At 38.0% G+C, this 14,724-nt stretch overlaps 1 protein-coding gene and 1 long non-coding RNA gene across 2 annotated transcripts in view; both read left to right on the top strand.

The window, feature by feature from the left end:
• Positions 1–14,355, top strand: part of LOC121171548 (pyrin and HIN domain-containing protein 1-like) — a 42,262-nt gene extending 27,907 nt beyond the window's left edge. The window contains 6 exon segments of the mRNA XM_041003277.1: positions 5,759–6,029; positions 6,692–6,837; positions 7,650–7,814; positions 10,028–10,438; positions 11,746–11,934; positions 14,018–14,355. Coding sequence (XP_040859211.1) covers positions 5,759–6,029; positions 6,692–6,837; positions 7,650–7,814; positions 10,028–10,438; positions 11,746–11,934; positions 14,018–14,155 — 1,320 coding nt within the window. The 3' untranslated portion in view covers positions 14,156–14,355.
• Positions 369–4,486, top strand: LOC121171657. Its single transcript, XR_005886157.1, has 2 exons — positions 369–518; positions 3,394–4,486. It is a non-coding gene; the product is annotated as an uncharacterized LOC121171657 (long non-coding RNA).
• Positions 14,356–14,724: the final 369 nt, after the last annotated feature.

The following is a 14,724-nucleotide window of genomic DNA, read 5'->3' as shown; positions in this document are numbered from 1 at the left end:
ACACTAGACAAAAGATTACAAGCAAATAGGGAAATTACATATATAAATAGCAAAGCTATGAAGGAAGAGAGAGGAGTGGGTACGTCATTCATTTCCTTTCAACAATTCACAACTCAGCCTTCAAGATAATAAAATTCTAAAATTGGTACTTTCTCAAATGTACTTTTTTCTAAATATCGGGAAATACAGCTTAATTTTTTCAGGAAGAGTAAGATATTACTGATTTATTACTCTGGTATTAGAAAACCCAAAGATGTGTTGAAAGGACTCTGATGGGAGGAGTTTCCACTGATTGTGCAACCCCTCTGCCTGGTAGTCTCTCCCCACACCAGCCAAGTTGGTGAGCACTGTAAGGAGTGCTGTCTTCCTTTCCATTCCATCTCCAGGCTATAGAATCTTCATTTGCAGTTCTGTTTCTGGAACTTTACTGATTTATCTTCCTTCTCAATATAGGCATTTGTTTCCTGCATTTCTGAAGATCTCATTCCTGGACCAGTGTTGAGGAAGCCACCCGTGAGGTACGTCAGCACATTCTGCAGGGAAGATTTGGTTTATTTCTTGAAATCTAGATGAGAAAGCGAAATCAGCATTGATTATTTTAGATTGGCCAAGTGGGGGGAATAAAAAGGAATCCACTCTATTCAGAAAACTGAAAACCGTCTAGTGATAATGCTTCATTGATTAAGGAAACAAGAGGTATCTTTTGTTCCATCACAGCTGAGGCCTGAACGAGGGAAAATGTGTTTCTATTATCCCGTTATTTTAAAATAAATGTTCTGAGCATGTATTGACAGAAGTTGACTTCTAGAAAACTTTAGCTTTCACAACTTAAACTTGGTGACTCTGATGTTGAAACAAAAAGGAAATCTGAATATAAAGGTATATTAAGGAAAATCATCGTAATATTGCAACATGCACACATACTTGGTAGAAAGCATATATTTCACATAGTTATCCAAATATGTCTTAATATAACTGTGCTAGTGTCTTTCACTTGAGTTTCATTTTGTACTCCATTTTGTATAAAAGGCAGCCATTTTTTTGGTTCCTCCTGCTTTGTTCAAGACAGAGGCAGGGTGAGAATTTGTAGGAAATTATAAAATAATTTATGACTGCATAATAAAAGTTTTTAATTTACATGTAACTTTAAAATTTCCTTAAGTATTTTATGAACTTCATGTTTATGCTAACTTCATGAATGTGTTTGCCATGTTGGCAATTTTTTTTCAGATTTTTACCTATTTTTACTGATTTTCAGTTATTGAGATGAGATAAAATTTCAGGCTACATAATGAGATTAAAAAAACTATCATAACATTTCACTAAGCATAATGGTCTCCACTGGTATCTGTTTCGTTGCAAAAGACAGGCAATTCCCAAAAGACAAATGTTGAATGTTCTCTCCTCTTTGCAGTAGTTAATATAAGACAGCAATTAAGTATAAGAATGAATTTTACTTCTTAAGATTTGACTAATTTTTATATCCCTGGTTTACATTTCTGTGGAATTGTAGTCTTCATACTTTCGACTTTTTTACATTAAGCCTGTGATTATACCGCAAATTAAGTGCCTGGCACAGTAGCTTACTGGCTTAAGTCCTCACCCTGCATGCACCAGGAACCCATATGGGCACCAGCTCTAATCCTGGCAGCCCCACTTCTCATCCTGCTTTCTACTTGTGGCCAAGGGAAGCAACAGAGGATAGCCCAAGGCGTTGGGTCGCTGCACCCATGTTGGAAACCTGGAGGAAACTCCTGGCTCCTGGCTTCAGATCAGCTCAGCCCCGGCCATTGTGGCCACGTGAGGAGTGAATCAAAAGACAGAAGATCTTCCTCTCTGTCTCTCCTTCTCACTGTAAATCTGACTTCCAATAAAAATAAATAAATCTTTAAAAAATAAATTAAAGGTTTGTTACTGCAAAAAAATTGAAAGAAAAAATAAGAAGATAATAAAGGATGGGAGATTAAATCAGGATGAGTAGGGAAGTGCAGTATCTTCTTTTAACGGTGTCTGTGAAATGCATGAAATCTGTTCTTTCTCCACATTGCTAGTAATTTTTAAAAACCTTAAGTGTCACTAAAAAAAGTAAGTAAAAAAACAATCAGGCCATAAAGCTGCATTTATTATGAGATTATGTCAGCTTTATAAAACATGACAACCATGTAATCAAAAGTTTAATTAGCTTTTTCCTGTATTAAACATTAACATTATATATATATAAATTCTAAGAATCTATAGAATTCAGAGGTCAAACAGAGTTTACTCTGTGGCCAAAAATTGGAATTTGCAAGCCAGCCACCTCAAAACATTCTTAGAAAGTGTACATTATGAAAAATTTTGTTAAATCTCAAAAAAACTTTACTCCCAAATAGACTTACCTTTTCAATTTTATTTCGAAAACCCTAAAATAGACCAACAAGAGAAAGAAGCATGCTACCTATTATTGTTTACATTAACAAAATAAGAGACATAATTATATGAAGTGATAATAATTAGAACTGTTGCATGCTTCTGAAGTTAATCATAGTATTATGAAATAGTGAAAGTTCCAGTCTGATGATAATTGGAAAAGCTATTTCTTAATGAATCTAGCAATCAATGTCAATTAAATCCAGTGATATAACTTAAATAAGTCTTGCTATATTTGTTCAAATCGGAGCACTTACTCTGTGTTCCTTTCTGTATCTCCTTTGCCAATATTTTGAATTTTATCTCTAGTTTCCCCTCAAGCACATATAACTTAATAAAACCTAATACCATCTCTCCTCACTATATTCACCTGACCTTGTCTACCCATTTCCTAACTTATTCCTGCTTGTTTAGGGTTTTGTTTTTTACATAAAAGACAGCCAATTGCAATACGTCTTTGGTCTATAACTTGAGTTGTTGCTGGAACACCCAAGAGTGCCTGGGTTCCAGTTTCAGTTCTGCCCCTAGTTCTAGCTTTCTACTGATATGCACACCCTGGCAGCAAGTGGATGCTTGAGTTTGGGTGCCATCAGCATGTTTCCAGCTCCTGATTTTGACCTGGCTTCCCCTAGGTTGTTGTAGGTATTTGAGAAGTGAATAAGGGTTGCCTTCTGAATGTACAGCTTCAATGATTTAAGGACTTCTCATTAGGCCCAACTCCTGAAAACTCTACACCTACCCAAAGCCCCACTCTGCATTTGGTAAACCTTCAATACAATGAACTTTGGGGGACATTTTTATTTTAATATTTATATTTATTTTCATTTGAATGTCGTACTTTGTGCTGAAAGAAGGAGAGACACAGAAGGTCTTCCATTTCCCAAATGATCACAATGGCCAGAACTGAGCTGATCCAAAGCCAGGAGTTTCTGCCAGGAGGCACAGGATCACAAGCACTTAGACCATCTTCTGCTGCTTTGCCAGGCCAACAAGCAGAGAGCTGGATCAGAAGTGGAGCAGTCAAGACTGGAACTGGTGCTCTTATGGAATGCCAGGGTGGACGATTAGACTGCTGACTGCCACCATGCCAGCACCTGGGGGACATCATATACCCAACCCATATTACCATCATAATGAATTTTATTTTTCAACTAGGTTTCTTTATTATTTCTTTTCTTTTCTTTTTTTTTGGGGGGGGGATTAGGCATTTATTTTTTAATGAAAGATCAGTGGGTAGCTGTTTTAATGTTACTGCCCTTGACTTTAATTGTGTGAGCCAGAATCAGAAAATGATCAATAGACCATCATATTTTAAAAGTCATTTTGGTTAAATATAAAAGCCCAGTTTCAAAATTTGTTAGGCTGGCAAAGCCTTTGAGAAACCTATGGCATTCTATGTCAGGCAAAATAGCAGAAATTTTCCAATGACAGTGAACATTTTTAGTTGCTTCAAGGAGGGTACAAATGTAGATTATAGGTATAGCTGGCATTCTGGAAACAACTGAAGAAGAAAAAGATTGAGTTTAGAAGGAGGAAAATACATGTCACAACATGCTAGTCAATAAATGCTTTGACTCTTATTAGGGAGTAGATTAAAGTCCAGCAAAAGGACAGTCATATGGGCACTGAAGATTGAAAGGATATTGTTTCATATCAAGGGAAAAATGTTCATGAATATTGAGTAGAGAACAGTTAAATTGATAAGGATCTCCGTTCTCTCATGGAACTCTGCTACCATGGCATTTCTCAGCTTAAAGTGAGAAGCTTCAATCTGTGTTATGTATCTGCTAAGTCAGTGATAGTAAATTTCGGATGAGTCAGGAATCAACATGCAGACCTCAGGGACAGGTGTAGCCATCTGAAAAATGCAAAGTAGGACCATGAAGTTAAAGATTTCTAAGTCTATACTTTTAGGAACTCCGGAAATTTTCTCTTCCCAGACATCCTTCCACCACAACTACTCCAGACTCAACTCAGTTACATGAACATGTGTGATCTTCTTCAGGTAGCACTTAGCTTTTGCCATAATGATGCACTCAGTCATTAAGTCCTTGCTTGGAGGACAAGAGGAGGCTAGTATCCCAACCCTGAAGATTCCCAGATTCTCACCAAGCACTATCAGGATGAGCACCAAGGACTACATTCCAACTGCCAAGGAGACCACTGGGAATTGGAGTGCCTCCAGATGGCAAGAACTCTGAGGTCATCCACTCCCGCTTGGGTCTACCACATGGGATGAAAGAAGTCCAAATCCTTCCTTGCAGGATCCAAGGGCATCAGAACAACAGCCAGGAGCCCTGAGTAGTCCACAGAAACAGAAGAAGAATAAACTTCCTTGGGTGACTAGGGAGGGGAGCTTTCTCTGGTCCTCGCTTGGTTCTAAATTTGGGTCCCCACCCTCTCTGGCAATAACCATCAGGATCGACCAGAAACCCCTCAAAACAAACAAACAAACAAAAACTCTAGAATAGATAGAGAACAACAAGGAAAGCTTAGAAACACGCAGGAAATGGTCAGCGTGGATTCACTTATGCCTTACTAGGTGGGACACAAAGATTAGTTACTCCTCACTAGGCTATTGAAGATTTCTCTGCACACTGCTCCTAAAACTGTTCTGCACCTGAACTATTGACATACATCTTGTTAGAGTTATAAGCCAGTCTAGACCACCCAAAATAAAGCCAGGTTCAGCAAAATCATGCTTCAATGCTATAAACTGCTAAATACTATAATGAAAATAGACACGACACAGCTGATAGTAATCTATAGCCATTTTAAGGTGTATAGAACCCGGTTGTAGATAAACTTAAATTGAAATGTCAATGAAGGAGTCGCAGGATGTGGTAAAGAACTTGTATTTATTTTTTTAACATGTTAGTTACTCAATACTATGTCAATTAATTCCATAACGTTATAAATTGTTACTGATATTCTGTTGGGGCTTTTAATTAATCGGGATGATACTCTGCCGGCTCTACTTTCTGACCAGAGATGGTCTCCCCAATAAGCCATTGAACTTATTTGGACAATAAGATGCTGGACTCTATGTTTGGTATATGCTTGCAATGAAAGAATCTCATGTGAACTTGAACTGTGGTAATGCAACAAGGTGGAGGAATCCACCTTGGGGGAAGGGATTGGGGAAGGGCAGGGGTAATCCCAGTACCTATAAAACTGTGTCACATAATGCAATGTAATTAATTTTTAAAAAATTAAGCTCCTGCTTGCTAGACACATACCCTGTGACCAACTCTGGCCTGGTTCACTCAGAAAAAGCGGTCTCATTCTTGAAATTATCTGGATATATAACACAACAGTTTATTTTTCTCTTGTAGGTCCACCTATATTTTAAAAGATGGAAAGTGAATACAGGAAGGTTGTTCTGCTGAAAGGATTAAATCGCATCCGGGCTGAACAGTTTCATACAGTTAGGTTCATACTGGCACCAGATTTAAAAATGACTAAGGAAATGCAAGACAAGTGCGACAGAATTAAGATTGCCGACTTAATGGCAGAGAAGTTCCCTGTTGATGCTGGATTGAGCAAACTAATAAAAGTATTCAAGGATATAGAAGAACTTAAAGATCTTGCTAAAGAGCTGCAAACAGAGAAGTCAAAAAGTAAGGAGGGGAAGGGAACAGACCTTGCTATTATCCTGCCACCCTCTCTGCCCCGTCTGTAACTTTAACTGAAACCCACCTTGATCAGGGTTGATAAATCTCTTTCCCAATTCATGACTCAATGGCCATGGCCTTTTTGCTGCTTCAGATATCAACAAGTTGACAACTCATCGTATTTTTCTAATTCCAAATGTGCATTAAGAACTAGAATTGAAATAAGCTTATTTGGGGCAACTAAAAACATAAAATTCATGAATTTTTTTCATTATGCATTTTCCAATAGCTCTTTGAAGATACTTTCATTTTCTTTTACTGGTTTATGTAATTTGTGTAGATTGTTTGGAAAATATGACCTGTCAGAATCAACAAAAATCTCAAAGGTGTCATAGGAGATGACAGGAAATCAGGACTGAGGAAGTGTTGAAGTGCATGGGAAGGATGTGTTCATTGCATAGCACAGGAGCCAAAAATCCAAAAGCAAGAAACAGCACTTCTGACTGTCTTGATACCATGGACCACCTTTTGCTGGTTGAGTCAGTACAATAGAGGCTGACACCAGCATAGCTAGATTCATCGCCTGGAGGTGGGACGAAATAGTGTAGGAGCTACCCACACTGCCCTAGACCACCTGCTCTGAGCTTCTTTTTTCTTTTAATGATTAGTTATGAAGAAAAATAAACGCACATCAGCAAAAGAAACACCACCATCGAAAAAAATGAAGCCATGTGGAATGAATGATGCTACACCTGCACCAGCCACAGGAACTATTACCAGCACTCAAGGAGCGAAGAAGACTGCATCAGCTAAGGTAAGCCTCGCGATGAGAAGCAGGCTGAAAGTCTCACAGAAAATACTGACATGGCTGCCCCATAGTCTCAGATTTATCAAATTGCATAATAATCAACCAGCTTTATACAAGGCATTGAGCCAAGGACTTAAACCATATCATGAAAATACGTGTTACATAAATATGATAGCTTCATCTCTACTAGGGAGATATTCAACAGGAAAACACCTTGCCTATCTTCAGAAAAACGCACTCTTTGTTTTTTAAAAAAAAGAAGATTTATTTATTTTTTATTTGAAAGGAGAGAAAAAAAAAGAAAGAAAGAGAAGGCCTTCCATCCAATGGGTTCACTCTCCAAAAGGCAGCAGTTGTCAAAGCTGTGTTGATCCAAAGCTGGGAGCCACGACCTTCTTCTCAGTCTCCCAGATGGGTGCAGGAGCTCAAGGACTTGGGCCATCTTCTATTGTTTTTCTAGGTCAAAAGCAGGGAATGGGATTGGAAATGGAATAGCCACTATAGGAACCTGTGCCCATACAGGAAGCTGGTGCTACAGAGAAGATGATTAGCCTGTTGCACCACCAGGCCACTCCCAAGCATACTTTTCCTAATTCTGAGACAAAGACAATCACAAGATTTCAGAAAGGTAGTTAATGGAAAGATATGTCCAAATTTAGCCTTTGTTATGAAGCCGCTAGTGAAGGAATGAATAGCCCTCTATATTTAAGAAAACAGTTTAGATAGAATAAATCTACTACCTAATACAGTAATGAAAATATTCTTTAAATTCATTTTAATACTGGAAACTACTAACAAGAAAATTAAACCATTTTCAGAAAACACCTGAAACCATCAGACAAAATCCTGGAGCCAAAAGAAATCAGGTCTCTGGTGAGCAGGCTTGCCCTCCCAGTGTTGCAGAACCCAGTACATCCACAGCCACGGACCCTGTCCCACCTCCACAGATCTCATCATCAACACCAAACACTCCTTCCACTAAGGTAAGATCTTCCTCTGCTCCCTTTCCTTCGTCCTTTTCAACCTGAAATGGGAGAATTCTTTCTTCCAATTCCCACTCAATCCATCCTCTACTTAAAAAGAACAGTACTTAAGTAGTGAATCAAATGTGCATGTTGAGAATTTACAACATTATACTTTGCTTCCACAGAAATGCTTGATGAATTTGACATCATCTCTAACTCTTCAAAGATTCCTGCCCCATGCTGCTCCAGGGTGGCTGGGGAAAGGGTTAGGTGTAGTGTCCAGCACAGTACAAACAGATACAACACTGAGCACATCACCACCTCTTCCCAATTCTCGCATCTCTACCTGTTCCTCACAAACACATTAAATTTCTGCAATGCTCACCATGCTCCTTTCATTGTAAATTTCTACATCATATCTGCTCTGTGTTATGACTTGAGCAGAATTTGGCCCTCCCAATTCACGAAAATGCTGGAACTCAAACTCCTGTGCTAAGAGTTTGCATTAATGCCAACGGGTTGATGTTTTAAAGATCAGCAATTCTTCTCATTATGATGTTTTGAGAGGTGGGCCTGGTTGAAGATCTTTAGGTCACTGGAGGCTTGCTCTGAAAGGGCAGTTCAAGTGAGAGGGATGGTTGTACACAGCAGCATGCTTCCTGTCTCTCTCTCTCTCTCTCTCTCTCTCTCTCTCCCTCTCTCTCTGTACCCTGGCTCACTCGTCCTGTGTATGGCTTCCACTCCCCAGTATACTCACTGGATTATGAGCCTTTAACCTTTACATCAAAAGAAGCCTTCTGCCTTACTAAGCAGTCTTTCAGATATATTAGCTAAAGCTTCAAAAAGCTGACTGATAAACTCTGGCCAAAGCTACCCACCCTGTGGATTCCAATATCAGTATGCAATCCATTCTTGAAACTCCTGCAAATGAGTTTTAATGTTAGTTCATTTTTTCCTATCAGTTATGTATTCACTGTCTAGCAACAATGGACTTGGTACATGGAGTTGGTAAGAATACATGTGGACTACTAATTGATGGTCAATAGCCGAAGTCCATTGACAGCATCAGACATTTTAAAGACAGGTGATCATGTAGGCATCAGGGAGGGGTGTTTGAGGAATTTACTTTTCAACAGTAACAAGGAGTCTCCTCCTACACAATTTGTTTATCTAGCAGGTTCCTTTCCTCAGTCTGTTCATTTCTGTTCCCCACCTCTCTTTCATCCACTATCTACTATCTAATCTACTATTTCATCTATCTACTCTACTATCTCATCTATCTAATTTACTATCTGAGGATAATCCACTATCTGAGGATGAAGGAGTTTCATGCCTGTTCATTTCCATAGTAACTGCTCCCAGGGTCTTTCCAGCAGAATCACAACTAGCTCTGGCTCCACACAGGCAAGGATTCCCAACGTCCTCTCTTTAACCAATTATTTTCTTACAGATCTGATCGGTTGTCCTCCTACAGTTCTGACAACTATAAACTATTGAATGTGTGTCCCACTTCACTGTGTATTGTAAGAGTATGGCTGTCCTGTTTGTCCTGTGATACCAGGTAGACCAGACCCTCTTGTCAGTACCTGGAAGCACTAAAATAAAACTTCACAAGAATAAAGGGCCATCTATAAAATTAGCAACAGACAAAGTAGAAGATAAAAACGGAGAATTGAAGGATTTAGGAAAAATTGTGTAGAAGTTTTAAAAATTGAGTGAAAAAATGTGTAAAACTACACAAAAGCAGCTTTACATGACAGGCCGTGGGCTGGAGCTTCAACCTTCAGGTTCATTCTTGTTTTCTGTTGCCTTCAGAGTAGATTTGGCACTCTACTGTTTTATGTGACACAAAAGTCTGTCTGATAACACATGGAAAAGTCAATGCTTCTCATTCCAGAGAATGAAGTCTTTTCCTCCCTGACATCTGTACTACGGGAAAATATTGCAGAATCACAGTGAGAAAGTCACAACAAGCAATTCAAAGTGCAATCCAATATTCCCTCGTACACTCAGCCTCACGTTCAGGCTTTCATTGTTTATTTTGTTTTTAGCACAAGTGAAACATGTTTATTTTAGAAACTTAAGAAAATGTCTATAACCAATTATCCAAATGAAAAGACATGGATAATACTGGAACCAGTATTATTACTGAGTTTTCTCTCATAGGAAAATGACTTTGCATTCTCTGCCCCAAAGTGTTAAGTTTATTTTCTTCTGTCTGTTTGACACAGAAAAGTTGCCGGAAGTCGGCTGCCAGAGAAAGGGAGCAACAAAAGGACCCCAAAACAGTGATGGTCCTGAAAGCAACAGCTCCATTTGAATATGAGATTTCAAAAGACGAGAAAGGCAAAATGTTTCATGCAACAGTGGCTACTGAGACTGAGCTTTTCCAAGTGAAGGTGTTTGACACCAGACTGAAAGAGATGTTCATGAAAGATAACGTCATTATTATCTCCAATTACTTCAAAGAAAAAGGAATCCTGGAGATAAATGAGACATCATCTGTGTCTAAAGCCAGTCCTGATCAAAAGATAGAGGTCCCCAAAGAAATTAAGCGTAGAGCAACTACAAGCTCCCAAATTAAAGAACTCCAAAGACAAACAACAGGAACAATAGTGTATGGGTCATTCAAGCTGAGCAAGGTAATCACAATTTGGGGGGAGGGGGTTGAGGTGGGAGGGTTTGGTTTGCGTTTTGCTGCTGCTGTTGTTGTTGGCTTAGTTTGGTCTGGTTTTTGCTGTTTCTGCCAAGCTATGTACTGAGTATTGGGACTCATTTGAGTTTTGACTGAATGTTAAAACTCAAGATATTGTCTTATGCATAAAAACATAGTTAAATTTTCCCACACAATAAGAAATAGGATTAGGTGGTCTGTTGTATTCAGCGTCCCCAGACACCCTTTGTGTAAATTATCTAAAATATATTGACTAAGAAACCTAACTCCAGCAAAGGTATGCCTACAGTATGTTGATGCTAAATAGCATGTTTCCTGAGCACCACTGCAACTGTATAATCATCATTTTCTTTTTCTCCTGAAGAATTGATTTCACTAATGCAGAATTCTGTTTATGGTATGTACTCATAATAATAAACAGATTTCATGACTTGCTCTTGGATACACACACTTATACAATACTTCGGCAAACGATCTAGCCATTACAATGTCTGCTTATTCAATTAATTTTTGGTTTAAGAAGGATTTATGGAACAACTAAGAAATATTTTATGTCACAATAATTAGCATTTTTGTAACCTTTCCATTTACCAAAAACAAGCATAGAAAAATAGAAATTTTGGTTAACATCTCACTGCCCCAATCATGCTATTTATATGATACATTCAATCAATGCAAAACTTCATAAACTTTTATGAATTTATTCAATTATATAACTTACTGCTTCATAACTATATATCTTTATTTCAGTGTAGCATCTTCATTTTATAACCTTTACCTTTTCAAGAGATCATATTTCTAAATGTTGCTATAAATTGATAAGGGTAGCAGATGAAATACCATATCATGTAACTTGAGATACATAAATCAGTATGTCAGTGAAGAGATTAAAAAGGAATTACTGAAGTACTGGAACATTGCTTGTTAAATAAATTCCCCATAATATGTTGAGTGAATTCATAACAGTAACACATTTTCATTAACTTATGCATAAAAAGAGGGGCCAAAGAAATCTACCAACTTGTCATAATTCCTCTGATGCCAGGTCCTTTAGAAGAAGTTAAAACATTTCATCTGAAGGAAGCATGGAAAATAGAAAACATTCTCATTCTAGAATTCTGGTGCAGAAAAATACTTGAATAAGAAAGAAGAAGAAGAGGAGGAGGAGGAATTAGAGAAACTTTATCAAAGCCACATATATGTCTGTACCTGTAATTGATTGCTTATGTTTTTAGATTCTCAAATATGACAGGAGCTGAATATTTTGTTTTTTAGAAAACAGTGAGAATTAAGACCACAACTTATGAAATAGAAGATAAAACAGGAAAGATGGAGGTTGAGGGAAGTGGACAATGCTACAACCTGCAATGTGATGAAGGTGATACACTTCACCTCTTCTGCTTTCAACTGAAAATCAGGAATAAGACTATGAAGCTGAAATCTGGAATTCACAGTTTCATTAAGGTGAGAACTAGACAGAAAAATGAGCTTGCAAAAGATGAATTCTTATGTTTAGATCTGGGGAGCAAATATAAGGAGAGTTCAAGCAATAGTGTTACACTTATTACTAAGCAGTGATTTTTTTTATTTTGTTTTAGTTTTTGCAAATTAATTTATAATATTTTGAAATGCAATGAGAATCAGGGGGACCTGATCTTCAATCTGCTGGTTCACTCTCCAAATGCTGTGAACATCCAGGTCTGGAACTCAGAAGCCAGGAGCCAGAAACTCCATTTGGGTTTCCAAATGTGTAGCAGGGGCCCAATCATTTGGGCCATCAGCAGATGAGTTCTAAGAGATGTTAATGAATAAATATTCACATAGGCTTAAGATTAATGCAACGGTTGTCCTGAATTTTAAAATACTTAAATAGATTTGGGAAGCATTGGAGAAATTCCAGAAGGTACAAGAAAACACATGTTCTGTTCTGGACAAGCTGACATTCTGTAAAGTATCCAGGATACAGCTTTACATTGATCTAGAGATACAGAATTAGGACAAAAACTTTGTTTGTCCTATAGATTGCACATGTGTGTCTGTTATATTTTGAGTCTAGGGATACATGATAAGTTATGCACTTGAAAGAATTGTCTGAAGTAAATAATGATGATATGATAATAGAAATCCTCTGTGGAGCACTCAATGTGTGCTTGGAACTCATACAATGATGGAGCTGTAATCATTACCCGCATTGCAAAAGTATAGATCCTGATGGTCAATAAAACTAAGTACTGTGCCCTACCACACAACCAGTCCATGCTATGATTGAGATTCAGATGAGGATGTCTTTCCCAGGAGGCGGGTCCTTATGCAAAAGGAGTAAGAGTAGGCAGTGGGATGGAGTCATGTAAACAGGCTGATGTATATTTAGGAGTGGCTGGAAAACTTCATATGGGAAATACATATCAATAGCATCAAAATAGAGCTCTTGGGGAAAAGGAGCCAAATATCTCATGATAGAAACAAATAACCAAAGGGTCCCAGTCTCTTGGATTTTTGTATCTAAAATCAAATAGTACTATTCTCTAATGAGATGCACATCACAACTCACAAGAGAAAGCTAAGACACAATCTACATGGCATTGTGATGTCTTTGATACTCAAAAACACTCACATAGTCACATCTAAACAAGTCTACTGTGAGGTTCTTTTGTCTTTGTTTTCTAAGTTTCATTTTATTGATTTGGAAGGAAGAGTTACAGAGAGGAGAGACAGAGAGAAACATCTTCTACCTGCTGGTTAATTCCCTAGATGGCTGCAATAGCTGGAGCTGGGCCAGGATGAACCCAGGAGCCAGGGACTCTATCTGTGTCTCCCATGTGAATGGCAAGGGTCCAAGAACTCATACACAGGCAGCTGAATCAGAGACTTGGAGCTAGGACTTGAGCTGGTGTTTAAACAGGATGCTGGCATAGGCAGGTACTGGCTGCCTTAATCCACTGAGCCACAGCACTGGACCTGCATATGGTATTCTTGATAGTACAAATCAAAGCTAAATTTAAGTCCCAATATTCAAGTGTTGATTCAAATGATTCAATGCTGACATATTCCTATATTCAGACACGCACATACACACACAAACACACACACACACACACATATTAGTTGTTCTAATTCTCAGAAGTCCTAATGCAAGATTCCTTGTATTTTATATCCACCTGCTAATCCTAAGCAATAGAATAGAGAACACAATGCCTTATATTGACGATTTTCCTTTTTCTTACACAGTCAGTGCTTCACATGGATGGCATAAATTATTCTCTTTTTTTAATCATTCCTTTGATCTTACTTGAAGAAATCTGGTTCTTTACAAACAGCTGGATACTGAATTCAAATACCAGATGTAAAAAACAAACCTCTCTTTTCAGGCTCTAGATGATGACAAATGTGTCACTCAAAAGGTGCTGTGAGAGAAAATGAATGAGAGAAAGAGCCCTTCTTGAGAGAAGAGCCTGTGTAGCCTGTGGGGAAAAACTGGTAGTTGGGCATGAAAGCTGAGCTTTGCACATTGTTGTGATTTCAGTGTGTCTTTTATCTCTTCTTCAAGGTCATCAAAGGAAAAAAATGCAAGAATACACCCATGGACTCCAATTTAAACCAGACTCCTGAACAGGAAATGACATACTCTCCAAGTCAATGTCATTTATATGAAGATCTTACTGTTGAAACTGAGGCTGTCTTCTAAATAGTTAATCAATGATAACATCCATTTATAAAGCTCATGGAACATAGAATTAAGATAAGTATATTTTTTGAGACAAGCACATTAGAAGAAGCATTACATGTTGAAGGAGATGAATTCAGTATAGAGATGTATTAAATATCACATTGTGCATCATAAACATGTACAAGTTTCTTGTTATATATTAAAAGTTCAACTACAGTTTATGAATTCAAAAGCCTTTCTTTCTGACCACTTTTTATTTCAGTATTTAATTGACTTGTTGTTTCCTGAGAAGATGACAGAACGTTCATATCACATACTTTGGTGATCCATGGTGTTCGTAGTGTGTGCCTTTGTGCCGGGTTTTGGATTGGGATCTTGTCCAACCTCCTTCATCCCACTCTCTACCCTTCGTTGAAGAGCATCTTAAAAGTCCTAATGTAGCTCCTTTTAACTACAGATATTTGTAACAACAAAATCATTGTAGAGAAAACTCAGCTCTGATCTTTTATGATGACTAATGCAAGTACGAGAAGCAACAAGTCTTGTCTCTCCTGCTGAGGAAATCGAAAGCTAAGAACCCTAGTGGG

Source organism: Ochotona curzoniae, unplaced genomic scaffold (genome assembly GCF_017591425.1).
Source record: "Ochotona curzoniae isolate NIBS_2020 unplaced genomic scaffold, NIBS_Ocur_1.0 scaffold_2683, whole genome shotgun sequence".
Taxonomy (NCBI): Eukaryota; Metazoa; Chordata; class Mammalia; order Lagomorpha; family Ochotonidae; genus Ochotona; species Ochotona curzoniae.
This window is presented reverse-complemented; position numbering and strand designations above follow the sequence as displayed.